This window comes from Meriones unguiculatus, chromosome 12 (assembly GCF_030254825.1).
Source record: "Meriones unguiculatus strain TT.TT164.6M chromosome 12, Bangor_MerUng_6.1, whole genome shotgun sequence".
Lineage (NCBI taxonomy): Eukaryota > Metazoa > Chordata > Mammalia > Rodentia > Muridae > Meriones > Meriones unguiculatus.
The window spans coordinates 62,215,617-62,236,301 of NC_083360.1; the positions used below are offsets into that span (position 1 = coordinate 62,215,617).

Here is a 20,685-nt window from a genome sequence, read left to right on the forward strand (position 1 = left end):
AAAACATGACATAAATCCTCACCATCTCCCTTGATCTGACCTTACTAACCTGTTCGCGGTATGGCAGAAAGTGGAGTATGGCAACAGTCACCAGAACTATTCATGGAAATACTTGCAGCTTTGGACATTCTTAGCTACAGAACTTTCCCCTCCTAGTTCTAACCCTTTACATTTAGTAGTGCTCATGACAACACACTGGGAGACATGCTGAACAAGCTGGTAGCCTCCAGAAGAGAGAAACAAATCTGATTTTTATGAGACTAGAAGCAAACAACAGTTTCAATTACAGCATTTTCTGAAGATTTGCAAAAAGATGGCAGATTTGCTACATATTCCATATATGCTGATTTTTTTAAATTATGCCTTGAATTTGACAATTCTGTACAAAATAAGCTTCTTTTTGTTTTGTTGTGTAACTTCCTTCCCGAACAATATTTAATGTATTCCAAATGAAAACACAGTTTGCAAATATATATCTTAAACATTTAGAGCAGGGGATCTCTCAAGGGGTCATGATCCCCACGGGGAGGGATCAAACGACCTTTTCAGAGGGGTCTCCTAAAACCATCAGAAAACAGATAGTCACATTACAATTCAAACCACAGAAAAATCAGTTATGAGGTAGCAAAGAAAATAATTTTATAGTTGGAGGTCATCACAAAAGCAATGATATTAAAGGGTCACAGTGTTAGGAAGGTTGAGAACCACTGATTTAGAAGAAAACTAGGCTTCAGGTTCACATCTATAAAGGAAGTAGAGAAGGCCACTTGAATAGCCTTTTAGGGTGCAGACGTAGAAGGCCACTGCAAAGGGACCCACACTAAAGTGCAGGGGGAATAAACACAGTCACCACATGCTAGCTCTAGATTACTTTGGTTCTCATCCTTCCGGATGCTGCCACCCTTTAATACAGTTCCTCATGTTATGGTGACCCCCAACCATAAAATTATTTTCGCTGTTACTCCATAATTGTAGTTGTGCTACTGCTGTGAATCATAATATAAATATCTGATAAGCAGGATATCTGATATGGGGCCCCTCTGACCCCCAAATGGTCATGACCTACAGGTTGAGAACCACTGCTCTAAAGGTGTGTGAATGCCTGGAATACAGCCACTGACAACACCTTTATGCCTGAAAGCTATGTGAGGACAGGGTCCATCTACTGTGTCCATTAATACTGTGACAAGTTTTACTGAAGACGTTAGCTGTGGCCCTAAAAAGATTCAACTTTAAAGACTCCAGAGTTAGCTTTCATGTATAGAAACCCTTTAACATATTCGGACATAAAAATTAAAACCATTTAAGTCATCATGAATAGATAGCTACTCTTTCAAAGGATGAGAAGTTTACTCTCTGTTATAAATAGGAGTTGGGAGGCTGGCCAAATTAATCTACTGTTTCTCTAGCATGGCAAATACTCAACTCTCTCTACCTCTGCCATGTAGAACACTGTTACCACAAAACAGCATGGAGTGTGTACCTGAGCACTAGAGCAAAGTAAGTGCTCAGGCTGGAAGGCAGCAAGCATAGGAAAGCCAGATCTTACATTCACAAGCAGGCTGAAGTGCACAGGACAGACTGTCACTGCAGGAAAAGTGAAAACCATGCTATGCACAAGTGCTAAGTTAGGCTTAATTTACTTTGTTTTGTTTTACAATGTGGACAAATGTGGGATTTTTTTTTAAGCATACTGAAAATACTCAACCTTTTAGTGGCACTAGAAAAGGACCAACACAACAAATGCTGCAGAAGGAATATAAATACAACATACAGCCTCAGCTAGCTAGCAAATAAGCCATTCTTTCAGGAATATGACAGCCCTACATTTACTGAGTGTTGCAACAGTTAGTTCTGAGAAATGTTTATGTCTAGAATGATCTAATGATCAAAACATCTAAAACTACAATCAGCCTGTATAACTAGGCAATACAAGACAATGCTGATCACCTCCCCCTGAGGGGGGAGCAGCCTTACCAGGCCACAGACGAAGACAATTCAGCCAGTCCTGATGAGACCTGATAGTCTAGGGTCAGAGGGAAGGGGAGGAGGAACCCCCCATCAGTGGATTGGGAGAGGGGCATGGGAGGAGAAGAGTGAGGGAGGCAGACAAGGGAGGGGGGCTACAGCTGGGATACAAAGAGAATAAATTATAATTAATAAAAAAATAATTAATTAAAAAAAGAGAAAAAAAAAACCCTGTACTCTTTAAAAAAAAAATCAAACCCAGAAAGATTTTCAGAAACAGGTCTAATCTTCCCTATTCTCTTTTAATTCATTGTCTTCTCTTAATGGCTAATCTTAGCATAAAAAGAGATCCTTCAGAATCAGTGTAAAACTATTTTTGATTACAAGAGAAAACTATACCCTAACTAGCTGCTGAATTATGCCTGGAATGGAGAAAAAAAGAGATTCTTAACAGAAGGAAGATTGGAAAATTAGAGTGGGGTGCAGTATGACCGCCAAGAATTCATTACCATAGGTCTCTTGATTACCAGGCTAACAGGGCTGAGAACCCAGCCCCTTGAGCCCAGAAGGCTGATAGCTAACTGCTCTTGCTTTGAGTTCATTCTCACCAAGCACCACTACCTAGCCACATATGTTGTCCTGTGAGGAAAAGAATGAGCAGAAGAGAGGCCTTAGATACACTGAACAATACATGAAGAATAAATAGTCCATTTGGTTCTAATAACTATCTTCAGAGTGTAAAAAAAAGTCCTTGCCTTTGGGCCTATTTAATTCTAGAAACACTTTCCAAAAGGAGTTACATACCAAACTTAAGACTTGACAAATGTTAAGGTGGCCGAGAGAGGCCCTTGAATACAGCTCCATATTGCCTTTCTGATCACCTGAGCTCTGCCCTCATGGTAGGTCTCACTGACCAGGATGCCTCTATGTTGCACAGAGCTGGCTAACTTCATGACTCTATGGTGGCTTACTGTATGCAGCCTTGGTAACACTGTTCAGGGAAGTTTTTGTAGTTCTAGATCATGTACCTGTTCTGTCTCTGGGTCCTCCTAATTGTAACTGCTCCATCTGACTGCTTACTAGTATATAAACAGTATCACATTTAATTTTTTAAAGATCTTTTTTAATTTTAAAAAATTAAGTGACTGTGTGTACTGTGGTGGTAGGTGGAGGAATGCACATGAATGAAGATGCTCATGGAGGCCAGAAAAAGGTGTCAGACTCCCCAGGGCTAGAGTTACAGGTGGTTACAAGTCACCCAATAGAGGTGCTTGGACCAAATTCAGGATCTCTGCAAGAGCAGGACATCCTCTGAGCCATCTTTCTAATCCCTGTTTAACTTTAAAATCCAACACACCTAGCAGAACAAGGTTATACAAAACAGGCACCTTTGTCTACATCTGCAGGACTGAATTAACTAGGCAAACCAGAAACAGCATAGTTCTTTAATTTTTCAGTGTGAAAGCAGGGAAGTCCTGTTAACCTTTGTTCTCTCTCCACCCAGAACTCACTAGTTTACTCACTGGAAACAGACAGTTCTTTAGCTTCCATTGCAAACAGAGAACCGGCTATGTCTTTTATTTGAAATGTGAAGCTCACATAAACATTTTATCAATCACAGGACAATGGTGGAAAGGCAGAAGTCTTTACATTTGTAGCCACCGAAAATCTTTTTCCAAAATAATTTCTCTGCTTTTCTTCATCAAACCACCATCTAGCTAAGAAATTGAGACTCCACATCTCAATTTCTAAATAGGAATGCTTACCTCCTATGTTTTTGTGAGATTTAAATGGATCAGTATATATTAAAACTCCTAATAAATGCACAATGAGTGAAAATCCTCATTTTTATTAAATGTTTTTATTACACACTTCCAGATGCTTATGAAAAAACAGTATCTCAATTATATCAGTTACTCAAATTATGTTTAATCAAAAGTTTATTATGAAAGACAGACAACAGGAGACCATTATGTAATCACAAGGGACTTAAAATTAGTCATAAAGTAAAAACTCCAAATTATATAAACCAGTGTTCATTCACTCATCTATTTATATAACTATAAGCTACATGACAAAGTCTTTATGAAAAAGAAAGCTGATGGTCAGCGAAGGTATCCACACATACAAAGAAACTAGACAGTCACAGATGCAGGCCACAGAGGGTGACAAGACTGTAACCACACAGCCACATGAAGGCCACAGAGGGTGACTGTGCTGCAAATGTTTTATAAGTAACCTCATGGTCACCAGAACAGCTGAAAGAATTGAAAATCTATGCTTACAGTCAAGACCCAAACTCAACAATTTTTGTATTTTAACACAAAAAATATATTTTTGATGAGGTTTCTGGTTATTAACAGAAAACAAATTAGGGAATTGAATGTGCCTTTGGCTAGGGTTTGGGAGCTCACCAACGAACCAATAGAATGTGAAAGCTACAGAGACACTTGGTTCCCTTTGGCAAAGATCGAACATCAGTAAGTACAAGATCCACGCTTCTAACCTTACGATGCTTTAAAATCAGGTTAAATATTCCATGAATTCAGATCGTGAAATGATAAAATCAGTTTCTGGGGAAAACCACCAAGTAATAGTAACACACAAAATGTCTAGCAACACAGCAACATAAAGTATCTCTACACTCGGTAGTAACCCTTTAAGAAGTCTATGCCCTAACTATCTTAGCAGCATTATCAAAACACATTTAAATAATTTCCACCTTTTACATTCATTTTGAGTGTTTCAGGCGGTCTACCACACTGAGCAAAGAGAAGCGAGGCAGAGAAACACTTCTGCTCAGGAAGACATTTACATGTCATTCAATTTCACACATGATTTTGGTTACTACAAAAAAGGAAAAACTAGTCTCTATAAAATTCTTTGTTATATCCACATATAAACAAATATGTCCAATATTAACATAGAACATGAAAAGCATCTAAGAAACATGGTAAATTTTGGCAAATTTTTTAGGGTTTTAAGAATGCACTAAGGAAATATGTTATATAATTTTACAATTGGAAATGCTGCATTAGAAATACATTTATTTTATTTAAAAATATATAACTTAGAAAGGAAAGCAAAAAATTCTAAAGATCTCCCTTTAAAGTGAGCTACAAAGATCTGCATATGTGTAAATCTTGGCTGTAAGCTAAGTACTCTAAGCATGATTTACAACGAGATTGTACTAACTCACTTCTCTGATTCACTAATATTTGGCCAAACTCAATTATAAAGATCTCAAAACTCAATTATGATTTTAGGCCTAGATTTCTGGACACATATTTTTTAAATCTACTAATTGATTAATAAAATGTAATTTAATAGCTAATGTCTTTTCATCTGATTTAACATTTTGAATATAAGATACTTTTCAATGCATAAGATTAACCCCAGTTAAAATTATGTCACTGTCTTGGTCACAATTCCCTTGCTTAAAAATCAAAACATTTAATTGGGGCTTGCTTCCCTTTGCAGAGGAATGTGGTAAAAAGCATAAGAGCACATAAGCACTCATGGTACTGGAGTTGTAGCTGAGAGTTCTACATGCTGAGAAAGAGAGAGAGAGAAAGAGAGGGAGGAGGTAGAGAGGGGGAAGGAAAGAGAAAAAAAAAAAAAAACTGGGCCTGGCATGGGCTTTTGAAAGCTCAAAGCCCACCCCTACTGACACACTTCCTCCAAGGCTCTACCTCCTAATCCTTCTAATCCGGTCAAAGAGTTCTACTCCCTAGTGACCAAGTATTCAAATATATGCACCTATAAGTCAACCATGCACTAATGATTCTTTCTATATTTAGGCAAATGCTAACTGAAAATCAAACATGGGCCAGTAGGTATTAGGAGAAATATTTTATCTGTAACGATTTTAAAAATTATCTTTCATATTTAACTAGAGTCCAATAGCATCTGTGAGACCAAAGGGAACAATCACTTGGAAAATTTAAGCTTTTACAAAGCTGCAGCTCAATACATCTTCCTCATCCTACCCCTAACCTCAGCACACTGAGCTCCAAAGACGATATAAGAAGCGAGCACACAAACTCCTGTGCCCAGCAAACTATAAAATTTAGACAAAGGGTCAGAAGAGTGTCACAGCAGACAAAAGCTCCCTGTCAGGGCCTCCCCAGGGATGCTGGCCTGCTATTGGGCTTCCTGATTACATCCCATCTCTGTCACTGGAAACTGAACCAACTGGGCTGGCTACCCTGCTCTGTTAACACTGCAGCTCCCCTGCAGACTTTCCTCCCCGCCTGGGACTGCTACTCCTTACCTCTGCTGTCAGTTACATCAATAACATGGTAACTGTCCACTTCCTTCAGTACAACAGTAAAAACAGCCCCTCAGTGAGGGCTGCTAAGATAACTTGTTACCTAAATAACGAATGCATCAAAGCCAACTGCTTCTGTAAAAATGGCTTCCAATGTTAATTCAGTTGAGCACACAACACATACATTTAAAAATCCTAATTTAAATCAAATCTGAAAATAAAGTAAATCCCTAACATTTTGCTTTAGATTTACTAGAAATACCCAATTGTGTATTATGTATGATCCTTTAATTTTGGAAATAAAATTATAAGAGAGAAGGTTTGTTCATTCCAGGTTAAAGGAAACAACAGAGAAATAATTACTAAAACTTAGAATCCTGCTTCTCTGAATCCTCAGACACTTATTTTTCTGACTTATTTAACAGACTTACATTCAAGCTATGAAACTCTAACTCCCAATAAGGAAATTATATTCTTTCTTCCCAAGGAACCTTTTGGAGGATGTGCGGGGAGGGGGGCAGCACAAAACAGTGGGGAGAAGAAGACTGCTTCCATAGAATAACTCAATGCACTGTGACTGATGTTATCGTCAAATTCACCACTAGCTCAACAGTGCAGAGATCTGAGCATTCACATATGATGAAAAGATATACAGAGATGAAGCTTAGTTTAACAGAAAATGAACAGAACAAGTATCTATGGCAATGGTAAGCACAGTCTACATTTCAACATCTTATAATGCTATTTTGTATAGATGCTAATAATCCTTAGCTTTTAAATCACACGCTGAAGACATTACAACTTTAAACAACTAAACCTTAAAAATAACTCTTACTCAGCAAGGAGAGGAGTAAATTCTGAAACCAGTGTTTGATGGCTGCCACAACAATCCACAGAAATGAAATTAAAGCATACCAAGTTTCTTTTGCTGTGGTGTTTGTGTGGGTGTGTGCATATTCATGTAAGGCCAAAGGTGACCACCGGGCGCCTTCCTCGGTCGCTCCTCATGAGATAGGGGCTCTCACTGAAGCTGGAGCTCATTAATTCAGCTGGCTGGCCAAGGACACCAGGGCTCCACCTGAAGGCTCCACACTCCTACAGTGCATGCTGCCACGCCTGGCTCTATTTGTGGCTTCTCAGAGTCCAAACTCAGGTCCTCATACTTGTGCTACTGACTGATCTATCTCCTCAAGTCAATACAGAGCAATTTCCATTTATTAGCATTTGTATTTGAGGGCAAGAACAGTGTTAAAGATCAGACTGACAAAGTATATTATCTCTCTCTCAGTACTTGCATCTTTTTCTGAAGGTCTCATAGACGTACTACTTAGTGCGGTTTCAACTCAGTTTAGAAATAACCTATCCGAACTCAGTTTCCCTGTTTAATACAACAAACCGATATTCAATATTAAAAAAATGTACAATCTCAAAATAATTACTAACATTGTGATAGTGTCAGGCTAGGGCCAAGCAAGTAAAAATTGGCTCATTCATATATCATCAGAATGCTCAAATGTTACAGTAGAGACTTTCAAAAGCTTGAAATAGTTGTCATCACAGTATGCTCTCCAAACTAGTGGGTTGCATGGTGGAAGGAAGCTGTTATCAGCCTCCAGGTAAGTGATGTCTTTTTTTAGGTCAATGTTTCCACATGTCCACTCCTAGCCATCAACAGTAATAACAGGGGAATCTGAGAAATTCGGTTTGAGGTATTCAAATACCCACTAAGAATTCTGGCAAATTCAAAGTTGAAAATTAAACAATGTGCACAACTTGATCCTGACATGATTTGTGCATTAGAAGCTCATTATTATTAAGTACTTAAGAATGGACATATCAGTAGACTTTAGGGGAAACAATCATTATCATCAGCACTGTTACCTATAATCATGTCATTTATTATCATCACTACCAATGGGTATTAGGAATAGTTTACACTCTATGGTAAAAAATAAAAATAAGGTGACTACAAGATGGCGGTACCAGGAGGACACTCTTTCTGACCAGCAGCACAGCAGGATCTGCAGTGACCAGCAGATGGAACTCTGGGCCCTAAAACACTAGCAATTGTGTTTCCCAGGTGAGACGAAACCCCTACGGGTTTCAATCAGCTTTAACTCACTCAGCTAAACCATGGAAGAGGTCCCGGCTCCACCGGGCGCTTGGTCGCCAGCCCAGAGCCACATACTGGCGTGCTCTGATCACTGTCTCAGACTGAACTGTGGACCCACAACATCAGAGACTGGAATTTCTGGTTGAGAGAAAACCCCATGGTGCAGGAAACGATTGGGACCAACGTTAGGTCACCCAGATAATCCCTGGAAAAGACCCAGGGTCCGCGGGTGCCCGGCAGCCAGCCCAGAGCAGGGCACACAGGTGCCAGCACAGAGTCCTGACTGTGCACCTGACTCGCTGCTCCAGATAGAACTGTGGGCCCCAGGGCACCAGAGACTGAGTTTCTCTGTCAGGTGAAAACCCACAACGAAGGGAACAGTAGGCCTGCCCTCAAAGTACTCAGCTGACATCCCCACTCCCCAAAAAGTTCTCAGGAAAAGTTACCGAGTTTTGGCAGACGCCCAGGCGCCCAATCACCAGCAAGGCAGAGCCACGCACCTGTACCTGCATGTTCTACTTGCCATCCCAGACAGAATTGCGAACCCCAAAGCACAGTCTGGGTGTCCTGTGAGGAGGAAACCCCACAGTGGGGAAACATCAGGTCTAACACTCGGGACAAGCAACTCCAGAAGACTTTTCCGGGTTCACGCAGGCTAGAATCTAGGCTCTAGCCTTCTACTGCAGGCATGAGTGCCCTGCTCACCTGCCACTGATTACTGCTAGGGCACTGGAGCACACAGCTGCAACCTCAGACCTACAAAAGCCTGAGAGCCATTGGAGCAGCCCTCAGAAACTGCTCCAAGGCTTGACCAGTTATCCTATCCCTAGCTAAACTGACAAAAATGTGGGGCGCCCTGGTTCTTCAAGAGGGCTGCGCCCAAAAATTACCCCTTAAGAGCAGCAGCTGCTGCTCACTAAATTCAGAGCAAGAAACCCAGCAGCAGGGCAGACATCTCGAGGACTTCTCCTGATGAGAGCCTTCCTGAACACCACAGTTACCACACAGGTCCATATGTCTGAGGTGAACTGCAACAATTCCTGAGAAGTTCCACCGTTCAGTTGACCATACCCAAAAAGCTGAGGAGATCTCCTTGAGAGCCCTGCCAAGGGGATTCTCCCCACCCCAGGACCCAGCAGGCACCAGAAATTAACAGACAACACCTGAGACAGCCAGATGGGTAGAGGCTAGTGTAAAAGCCCAACCAACAAAAGGCAAAGCAATATAGCATCCCCAGAACAAAGTTAACCAGAGGCAAATAGCCCTGGACACCCTAACATAAGGAATTCAAGAAGATGACCTTACATCTATGATTATGAAGAGGTTAATGGAGGAAGCAAATAAAATGTGTAAAGAATTAGAGGAAGATAAAGTAAAACAGATTATGGCCATCCGTAAAGAAATACAGGAAGATGCAGCCAAACAGTTTGTGGCTTTCAGAGAGGAAATGATTAAATCACTGAAAGAAATAAAAGAAATAGAGGAATGCTCAAACAAACAGGTGAAGGAATTAAAGGAAAAACAGGAAAATACAGTCAGACAGGTGAAGGAAATCAAGAAAATGGTTCAAGATCTGAAAATAGAATTGGAAAAATTAAACACAAACAAAGGAAATCATGGAGAGGGAGAACCTAGGAAAGAAAACAGGAACTACAGAGATAAGCATAATCAACAGACTACAAGAGATGGAAAAAAGAATCTCAGGTGTGGAAGATACAATGGAAGAAATAGATGTATCTGTCAAAGAAAATAATAAAACTAAAAAATTCCTGACACAAACCATCCAAGAAATCCAAGGCAACATGAAAAGACAAAGCATAAGAATAATAGGAATAGAGGAAAAAGAAGATTCCCTCTTCCAAGGCCCAGAAAATATTTTCAAAAAAATCATACAAGAAAATTTCCCCAATTTAAAGGAGAGGCCTATAAGAACACAACAGGCCTACACCTAATAAATTAGACCAGAAAATAAAATCCTCCTGCCACATAATAATCAAAACAGTAAGTATACAGAACAAAGAAAAAACACTAAAAGCTGCAAGGGGAAAAGGCCAAGTAACATATAATGGCAAACCCATCAGAATCACACCTGACTTCTCAACAGAGACTATGAAAGCCAGAAGGGCCTGTATGGATAGCATGCAGACCCTAAGAGAAAACACAGGGTCAATCCAGGCTACTATACCCAGCAAAACTCTCAGTTCTCATAGACAGAGAAAACAAGATATTCAACAACAAAAACAAATTTCAACAATACCTACACACAAGTCCACCATTAAAGAAGATACTAGAAGGAAAAATACAACCCAAGAAAACTAACTACTTTCAAGAAAACACAGGAAATAAATATCCTCACTACAGCAAAACAAAAAGTAGCCAAGCACACAAACACACTGCCACAGCCAACATCAAAAATAAAAGACTATAACAGCCAGTGGTCATTAATCTCTCTCAATATCAATGGACTCAATTCTCCAATAAAAAGACACAGACTAAAAGAATGGATGCGTATTCAAGACCCAACAAACTGTTGCATACAAGAAACACACCTAAGTCACAAAGATAGACATTACCTGAGAATAAAGGGCTGGAAGATGATTTTCCAAGCAAATGGACTCAAGAAGAAAATAGGAGTAGCTATTCTAATATCTAATAAAATAGACTTTCCACCAAAATTAATCAAAAGAGATGGGGAAGGACACTTCATACTCATCAAGGGAAAATTCCACCAGGAAGATATCACAATCCTGAACATCTATGACCCAAATACAAGGGCACTCACATTTGTAAAAGAAACATTAATAAAACTTAAACCACACATAGATCCCCACAGATTAACAGTGGGAGACTTCAACACCCCACTATCAACAAAGGACAGGTTAACAAAACAGAAATTAAACAAAGAAACAATAACTCTAACAGAAGTCATGAATCAAATGGACCTAACAGACATCTATATAACCTTTCACCCAAACGCAAAAGAATTTACCTTCTTCTCAGCATCTCATGGAACCCTCTCCATATAGTTGGTCACAAAGCAAGCCTTAAAAGATACAAGAAGATTGAAATAATCCCTGTATCCTATCTGACCACCATGGACTAAAACTGGACCTCAACAACAGAAATAGCAAAAAGCCTACAAACACATGGAAACTGAACAACTCCCTACTAAATGACAGCTGGGTTAGGGAAGAAATAAAGAAAGAAATTAAACTCTTCCTAGAATTCCATGAAAATGAAGGCACAACATACCCAAACGTATGGGACACAATGAAAGCAATGCTAAGACGAAAGTTAATAGCTCTAAGTGCCTTCAAGAAGAAAATTGAAACATCTCATTCAAGCAACTTAATGGCTCATCTAAAAGCCCTAGAAAAAAAAAGAAGCAGACACACCAAAGAGGAGTAGAAGGCTGAAAATATTCAAGCTCAGAGCTGAAATCAATAAATTAGAAACTAAACAATTCAAAGAATAAATGAAACCAAGAGCTGGTTCTTTAAGAAAATCAACAAGATAGACAAACCTTTAGCCAAACTAACTAAAAGGCAGAGAGACACTATCCATATTAACAAAATCAGAAATGAAAAGGGGAATATAACAACAGACTCAGAGGAAATCCAAACAATCATTAGGACTTACTTCAAAAGTCTATATGTCACAAAATTTGAAAATCTAAATGAAATGGACAATTTTCTTGATCGATTCCACTTACCAAAGCTGAATCAAGAGCAGATAAATCAATTAAATAGTGCCATATCCCCTAAGGAAATAGAAACGGTCATCAAAAGTCTCCCATGCAAAAAACGCCCAGGGCCAGGCAGTTTAGTGCAGAATTCTACCAGACCTTCAAAGAAGAACTAACACCAATACTCTTCAAACTATTCCACAAAATAGAACCAGGAGGAACACTACCAAACTCATTCTATGAAGACACAGTCACCTTGGTACCTAAACCTCACAAAGACCCAACAAAGAAAGAGAATTTCAGGCCAATCTTCCTTATGAACATCAATGCAAAAATACTCAACAAAATACTTGCAAACTGAATACAAGAACACATCAAAAATATCATCCACCATGACCAAGTAGGCTTTATCCCAGGCATGCAAGGGTGGTTACATATACAGAAATCTATCAATGTGATCCACCACTGAAGGAGATCAACCACATGATAATCTCCTTAAATGCTGAAAAAGCATTTGACATAATCCAACATCCATTCATGTTTAAAGTCTTGGAGATATCAGGGCTACAAGGCACATACCTAACCTAGTAAAGGCAATATACCACAAGCCTATAGCCAATATCAAACTCAATGAAGAGAAACTTAAATCAATCCCACTGAAATCAGGGACAAGGCAAGGCAGGCAACTCTCTCCATATCTCTTCAACACAGTTCCTGAAGTCCTTGCTAGAGCAATAAGACAATTAAAGTAGATCAAAGGGATACAAATTGGAAAGGAAGATGTCAAAGTATCACTATTTGCAGATGATACAATAATATACCTGAATGACCCCCAAAATTCCACCAGGGAACTCCTACAGCTGATATACAGCTTCAACAAAGTGGCTGGATACAAAATTAACTAAAAAAAAAAAAAAAAAAAAAAATTCAGTAGCCCTCCTGTATACAAAAGACAAAAGGGCTGAGAAAGAAATTAGGGAAACAACACCCTTCACAATAGCCACAAAGGACAATTAAATACCTTGGTGTGAACTTAACCAAGCAAGTCAAAAATTTATATGAAAAAAAATTTCCAGTCTCTAGAGAAAGAATTAGAAAAAGACAGCAGAAGATGGAAAAATCTCCCATACTCATGGCTTGGCAAGATTAACATAGTAAAAATGGCCATCTTACCAAAAGCAATGTACAGATTCAATGCAATTCTCATCAAATTACCAACACAATTCTTTACAGACCTGGAAAGAAAAATTCTCAACTTCATATGGAATAACAAGAAACCCAGAATTGCTAAAACAATTCTCTACAATAAAAGATCTTCTGGAGGTATCTCCATCCCTGATCTCAAGCCGTACTACAAAGCAACAATACTAAAAACTGCATGGTACTGGCATAGAAACCGACTGGCGGATCAATGGAATCGAATAGAAGATCCAGAAATAAATCCACACACTTATGGACACCTGATTTTTGACAAAGATGCCAAAACCATACAATGGAAAAAATGGTGCTGGTCTAACTGGATATCTACATGTAGAAAAACGCAAATAGATCCATATTTATCACCCTGCACAAAACTCAAGTCCAAGTGGATCAAAGACCTCAATATAAAACCAGACACACTAAACCTGTTAGAAGTAGGGAAGAGCCTAGAATTCATTGGCATAGGAGACAACTTTCTGAACAGAACACCAACAGCACAGGCTCTAAGAGCAACAATCAATAAATGGGACTTCATGAAACTGAAAAGCTTCTGTAAAGCAAAGGACACTGTCGTCAGAACAAAACAACTGCCTACAGATTGGGAAAAGATCTTCACCAATCCTATATCTGACAGAGGGCTAATATTCAGTATATATGAAGAACTCAAGAAGTTAAACAGCAACAAATCAAGTAATCCAATTAAAAAATGGGGTACAGAGCTAAATAGAGAATTCTCAATAGAGGAATACTGAATGGCAGAAAAACACTTAAATGTTCAACGTCCTTAGTCATCAAAGAAATGCAATTTAAAACAACCCTGAGATTTCACCTTACACCCATCAGAATGGCCAAGATCAAAAACTCAAGTGATAACACATGCTGGAGAGTTTGAGGAGAAAAGGGATCCCTCCTCCACTGCTGGTGGGAATGTAAACTTGTACAACCACTCTGGAAATCAATCTGGTGCTTTCTCAGACAATTAGGAATAGCACTTCTTCAAGATCCAGCTATACCACTCCTAGGCATATATCCAAAAGAGGCTCAAGTACACAATAAGGACATTTGCTCAGCCATGTTTGTTGCAGCTTCATTTGTAATAGCCAGAATCTGGAAACAACCCAGATGCCCCTCAACTGAGGAATGGATACAGAATTTGTGGTACATCTACACAATGGAGTATCACTCAGCAATAAAAAGCAAGGAAATTATGAAATTTGCAGGTGAATGGTGGGAACTAGAAAAGATCATCCTGAGTGAGCTATCCGAGAAGCAGAAAGACACACAGGGTATACACTCAGGATATTAGACATATAATATATGATAAACCTACAACAATCTGTACACCTAAAGAAACTAATCAAGAAGGAGGACTCTGGCTAAAATGCTCAATACCCATTCAGAAAGGCAAAGAGGATGGACATCAGAAGAAGGAGAAAACAGGGAAAAAGTCAGGAGCCTTCCACAGAGGACCTCTGAAAGGCTCTACCCTGCAGGGTAAGAAAGCAGATACTAAGACCTATCGCCAACCTTTGGCCAGAGTGCAGGGAATCTTAAGAAAAAGTGAGAAATAGTAAGATCTGGAGAGGAGAGACGCTCCACAAGGAGAGCAACAGAACCAAAAAATCTGGGCACAGGGGTCTTTTCTGAGACTGATACTTCAACGAAAGACTATGCATGGAGATAACCTAGAATCCCTGCACAGATATAGCCCATGGCAGTTCAGTGTCCAAATGGTTTCCATAATAATGGGAACAGGGACTGTCTCTGACATGAACTGATTGGCCTGCTCATTGATCACCTCCCCCTGAGGGGAGAGCAGGCGCAGAGGAAGAGAATGCAGTCACTCCTGATGAGACCTGATAGACTAGGATCAGAATGAAGGAGATGAAGATCTCTCCTATCAGTGGACTTTGGGAGGGGCATGCCTGGAGAAGGGGAAGAGGGATTGGGAGGGGAGCAGGGAGGGAGCTACAGGGGGATGCAAAGTGAAAAAAGTGTAATTAATACAAATTAAAATAAATAAATAAAAATAAAAAGATTAAAACAGACACTTCATAAAACTCCATAGATTCCCAATAAGCATATAAAGAAGTGTTAAAGATCAGTCATCAGAGAAATGCAAATAGAAAAAGTACTGTTGCAAACCAAAAGAAAAGCTACAAGTACCAAGACTGTCATCAAGAGATAAGAGCAACGATAAGGAGCAAATGAAATTCTCACACATCACTGAAGGACTGCACCTCACTGGGTAAAAGGTTCAACAGCAAATATTTACAATGTACAAGCTTCATTAATTTCACTTCTAGAACAAGTTTATTACCACAGAAAGAAACTCTATACCTCTGAACTGTCTCCGTGGTCTCCCAGCCCTATGCAACCAGCATGTCATTTTCTTCCTCTATGTTCCCATTCTACACATTTCATACAAATGGACTTCTGAAGAATGTGGACTTTAAGTCAGCATGTCTTCAAGGTTATTAGCATAGTACCATGCTTCAGCCCTCAATACTTTCCATATTCTCATGAACAATTCACACATATGTGCATCTACACAACCAACAGCTATTGGACTGTTTCCAGTCTGGGACAGCTCAGAAAAGGTGCTGCGTGTAGACATGCCCATCTTTTGGTCTGGACAGAGGAAAGAACTGATGAGTCGGTCTAGCAGGACATCTGTAGCTTGCTGTTTAAGAACTGTGGAGCAGCTCTCTACAACACTGCACAATGTCACACCACAATAGTTAGGACCAACTGAGCTCTAAGATCTCCTCAGACTGCCCTGAATAGAGGCCCCTGAAGATAAGAGTTTCTCATTTTGACGAACTCTAATTTATTTTTCTCTGGTAGTTTTCACTTTGAGTGCTCTATCTAAGACATCAACATTGTCGATTATGCTTTCTTCTGAGATTTACTGCTCTAGCTCCTCCACTTCAGCTAACTTTTTGCATATGTCATGAAGCAGAGAGACAATCTTATTCTTTGCATGTGAATATCAATCTGTCCCAAAACCATCAGTTGAAGACTTCTTTTCTACACTGAATAGTCTTGGTATTTTTATTGAAAATCTAATATATATATATATATGCTGGCCCTCCATTTTCATGGATTCTGTATTTGTGGATTTAACCAACCCATGGTCTAAGAATACTGGAGAAACTTGTACCCTCACTGAACATACAGACTTTTCTATACATAATCCCATTAACAATACAGTATAACAACTATTTACATAGCATTGACATTATAAAGTTATTATACAGGATCTAGAAATGAAATTATATAGGAAGATATACTTTAAATGTATGTACAAATACTAAGCCATTCCAATAAAGGATTTTAGCAGCTACTATAGATTTTGGTATAGGCAGGCCATCCAGAAACTCATTTTCTATAGATAGTAAAGGACTATACTAGTAAAGGATTCAATTCTAGTTCGTGTACACATATGTTCATCCTTGGGCAACTACCATAATTCTTGAACACTGTTGCTTAAAGAAGGCTTTGAGGTCATCTTTTTTTATTTTATTATACACTGGTGAGTACTTAAATGTTCATATTCAACATAGACATTAAACATAATACAATGCTGAAGCCCCTTTGAGCATGTTTATATACATTCAAACACATAGGTTCTGCAAGTTTATTTTAACAAGGTTGATCAAAGGATTATAATTTTAAATGTGGATAGGCATTGACAATTCACCTTCTAAGAAGGTTAAGTCAAGTTATACTCCTTCCAATAATATATAAGAAAGCTAACTTGACCTACATTCTCTCTAATAGAGTATTCTTTTTCATTTCTTACAAATTTTCTGTTTTTCATATCTCTTTTGTTGTGATAAAAGGATCTAACTATGATGATTCTAAAACTTAATGATACTACAGTATGTATGTCACTCTTATCTCTCACTGCTTCTGTACCTATACTCTCAAACTGATTTAAACCCATGCAATAAATGCACCCACAAAGAGAGTAGGATCTGATACTGTCAAGTATTTGATGTAACTGTTCCAATTAAATGGTAAAAAAACTGACAGCATCTGGTGTAGAAAATGTCAAAGTGGATTGTCATAGTCTCAAGACTTTCTTCCATATCAAATATAAAAGGAACTGTCACTCTTTCAGACACGCTAAACAGTGATAATTACTTATTAAGTTAGTTTGCACATCAATAAATCAATCAAGACGTCCAAGAAATTATTTAATTACCACTAAAATATTTGTCTTAGTAAGTCTATCTTTGGTAATTTGATCTTAAGTAACTTTTAAAAGATAATGTTGAAAATAGTGTTATTTGTAACAGATTACAAAGTGATTGGTGTGGTATAAAAGAAAATAAGATTAGAAAAAATGATTGCACACTAGATACGAATGAATAGAAAAACTGTGTATTTAACCATTAAGCCTGTAAGCACAGGTCTGCTGTTATATAAAAATACTCTGCTTGTTTTTAAAAGAAGGATGCACACAAAGACACACATGGCATATACTTACTTATAAGTGGATACTAGACCTATAATATAGGATAAACATACTAAAATCTGTACACCTAAAGAAGCTAAACAAGGAGGAGAATCCTGGGTAAGATGCTCAATCCTCATTCAGAAAGGCAAACAGGATAGACATCAGAAGAGAGAGAGAAAACAGGGAATAGGACAGGAGCATACCACAGAGGGCCTCTGAAAGACTCTACTCAGTAAGTTATCAAAGCAGATGCTGAGATCCATAGACAAACTTTGGGCAGAGTGTTGGGAATCTTATGAAAGAAGAGGGAGATAGGAAGACCTGGAGGGGACAGGAGCTCCACAAGGAGAGCAACATAACAAAAAAATCTGGGCCTAGGGGTCTTTTCTGAGACTGATACTCCAACCAAGAACCATGCATGGAGAGGACCTAGAACCCCTGCAAAGATGTAGCCCATGGCAGCTCAGTCTCCAAGTGGGTTTCCTAGTAAGTGGAGCAGGGGCTGTCTCTGACATGAACTCAGTAGCTGGCTCTTTGATCACCTCCCCCTGGCAGGGGTGAGGGGGCAGCCTTACCAGGCCACAGGGGAAGACAATGCAGACAGTCCTTATGAAACCTGATAGGCTAGGGTCAGATGGAAGGGGAAGTCCTCAGTGGACTGGGGAAGGGACATGGAAGGAAAAGAGGGAGGGAAGGTAGGATTGGGAGGGGACGAGTGAGGAGGCTACAGTGGGGATACAAAGTGAATAAATTGAAATAAATAAAAAATAAATTTAAAAAAAGGATACAAAATTTTATGTATACTTTATACGTAATTAACAATTGTGGGTAATTTTCTCCTTTATTTTGTAAACTTCCCACAACATTTTAGAATTAAGTCCACAATTATATCATCTGTTCATACGTGTCAAGTTTTACATTAAATATATACTTACTGTGATTATGCCAATCAGTTGTGTATAAAAGAGTCCAGTTATTCCAACTAACATAGTAATGCCCATAAAGGCAGCTAGTCTCATGATAGCCAGCTCATGCCGAACAACAAAGAGGTCCTAAAAAGAAAAAGAAAGTCTTTAAAATGACTTGCAGAATTGCTTACTATTGAAATCATAACCAATATACCATGCATAAGTATTCCCCTGTTTTAAAGAAACCAGCTCCTCCTTTTGTTCCATGTCACCTACATACATTTACATTTCTGAAAATAACTTCAGAACTTACAAAGTTGAAAACTGTAAGATTCCACTACTGTATTGTATCTTGAAATAACAATCTCTCTCAATCCCCGAGTTACAAGTTACCTTTTCAATACATGCACGCACGCATGCACACACACACACACACACAGAGAGAGAGAGAGAGAGAGAGAGAGAGAGAGAATTTGTGTAAGAAAACAAAAATCAGAGATAATATAGGATGTTTGGTCCACAAAGGAAAGTTTACTATTACATTGCTAAATTTGGAATATACGGGCATGATTTGTAATATGAAAACACCTAATAATTATCTAATTTAGCCCTAATGAGGGGAAACCCTCACTAACAGGATCATAAGTACACCCTACTTCAAGTCCATTCCTTTTCTTCTTCCGTTCAGTCAGCCCTGTGATATATACTTGCAACAATAATGATGTGTTCTACACTCAGAAACTACACTCATAAAACTCCCAAATGTGCCACACTGCTACTCGAGAGGCAGGCACAGAGTACTGCGGAGATATGGAAAGGAACATGATGGGGAATGGGAACTGAAATAAGGCAAAGGCCATTTCTAGGGAATGGAACCGAGGGTTCTGAAAATGAACTGTGTTTAAGGCCAGAAAAACAAAACACTCCATTTGGCATCATGGTTACTGAACATACCAAGGAAGAAAGTCAAAGGACGAGCATTTCTCCAGGAGCCTGTTGCTGTTAAACCTGGAAGTAAAACAGCCAGCCAAGGCATAGAAGCAGCAGGTAGACTAGAAGGATGTCCCAAATACAACAACTCTATGTTTATGGTCCTGACTTAAGTGAAGGATTAACAGTGTGTGGCAATCCCAAAAGTAGGGCTAGGAGTGTGGGTATAAGCATCCCAGCCCTTAGGAGGTGACAGCAGGAGGACCAGGATGCTAAGGCCAAGCTAGACAGCACGAAGCCAAATTTCTGAAAAATGAATGAGTGAATGAATGAATGGATGAATGAGAAAATAAAATATTAGGTGGCCACCAAAGAGACTGATGCCTTTTTGAGGACCACGCTGACTTAACATTAAGGAAAAACAGCTGGTTCTACACCTTCAACACTTACTCATTAGCCTGGAAAACTTAAAACTCCCCAAGCCACTTGAACTGTTCCATAGAATCAAATACTAGGTTGTTACCCAGTGTTTCCTTTTTAAAAGCCTAATTCTAAATTCTTACAAAAATAAAATGAGAAGTGATGTACTTCAAACATGAAACAACTTGAGCATTAGAAGAACTGCATTTCTTGTTCCTCTCATCTGCAAGGAACCCCAGATGAAATGAATCAAGCCATGAAGAACACACAACACACATTCCCTCCCCAAACGTCTCCTGGAGCTTGCTTATCATATGAGTCACACCCATTAACAAGTCATTGCAATTTTCCCTTCACAATGCTTGCTCCTGACATCCTCTGGCACTCACTCTCACAAGACAACCTGGTCCATACTCCAGGCCAAGCTCCATGCTCACCCGGGCATGCATGTTTCTGACTATTTGGCAAAAAGAAACTACACTGCGGTTTATGTTAGGTTCTCACCCTTTTGAGCATCACTGACGTCTGGGGTACTGTGCCTTCATTTCCCATACGTCTCCAGGATTTTAGCACAGTTATGTGGTAGAGTGATTTTAGAGATGTGCATGCTTTCACAGTAGAAATTACTATGCTAAAGTGACTACATTTAACCAAATAAAATCTATCCTGTCTCCTTCCCATGGAAAGATTTAAAAAAAATTGTCAACTATTTATAATTTATAAATG

General features: G+C 39.0%; 1 protein-coding gene across 1 annotated transcript in view; it reads right to left on the reverse strand.

The window, feature by feature from the left end:
* Zdhhc21 (zinc finger DHHC-type palmitoyltransferase 21) overlaps positions 1-20,685 on the reverse strand; it is a 64,651-nt gene that overhangs the window by 9,482 nt on the left and 34,484 nt on the right. Inside the window, exon 7 of the mRNA XM_060365780.1 lies at positions 18,637-18,753. Within this exon, the coding sequence (XP_060221763.1) occupies positions 18,637-18,753 (117 nt within the window). The remainder of the gene's footprint in view (positions 1-18,636; positions 18,754-20,685) is intronic.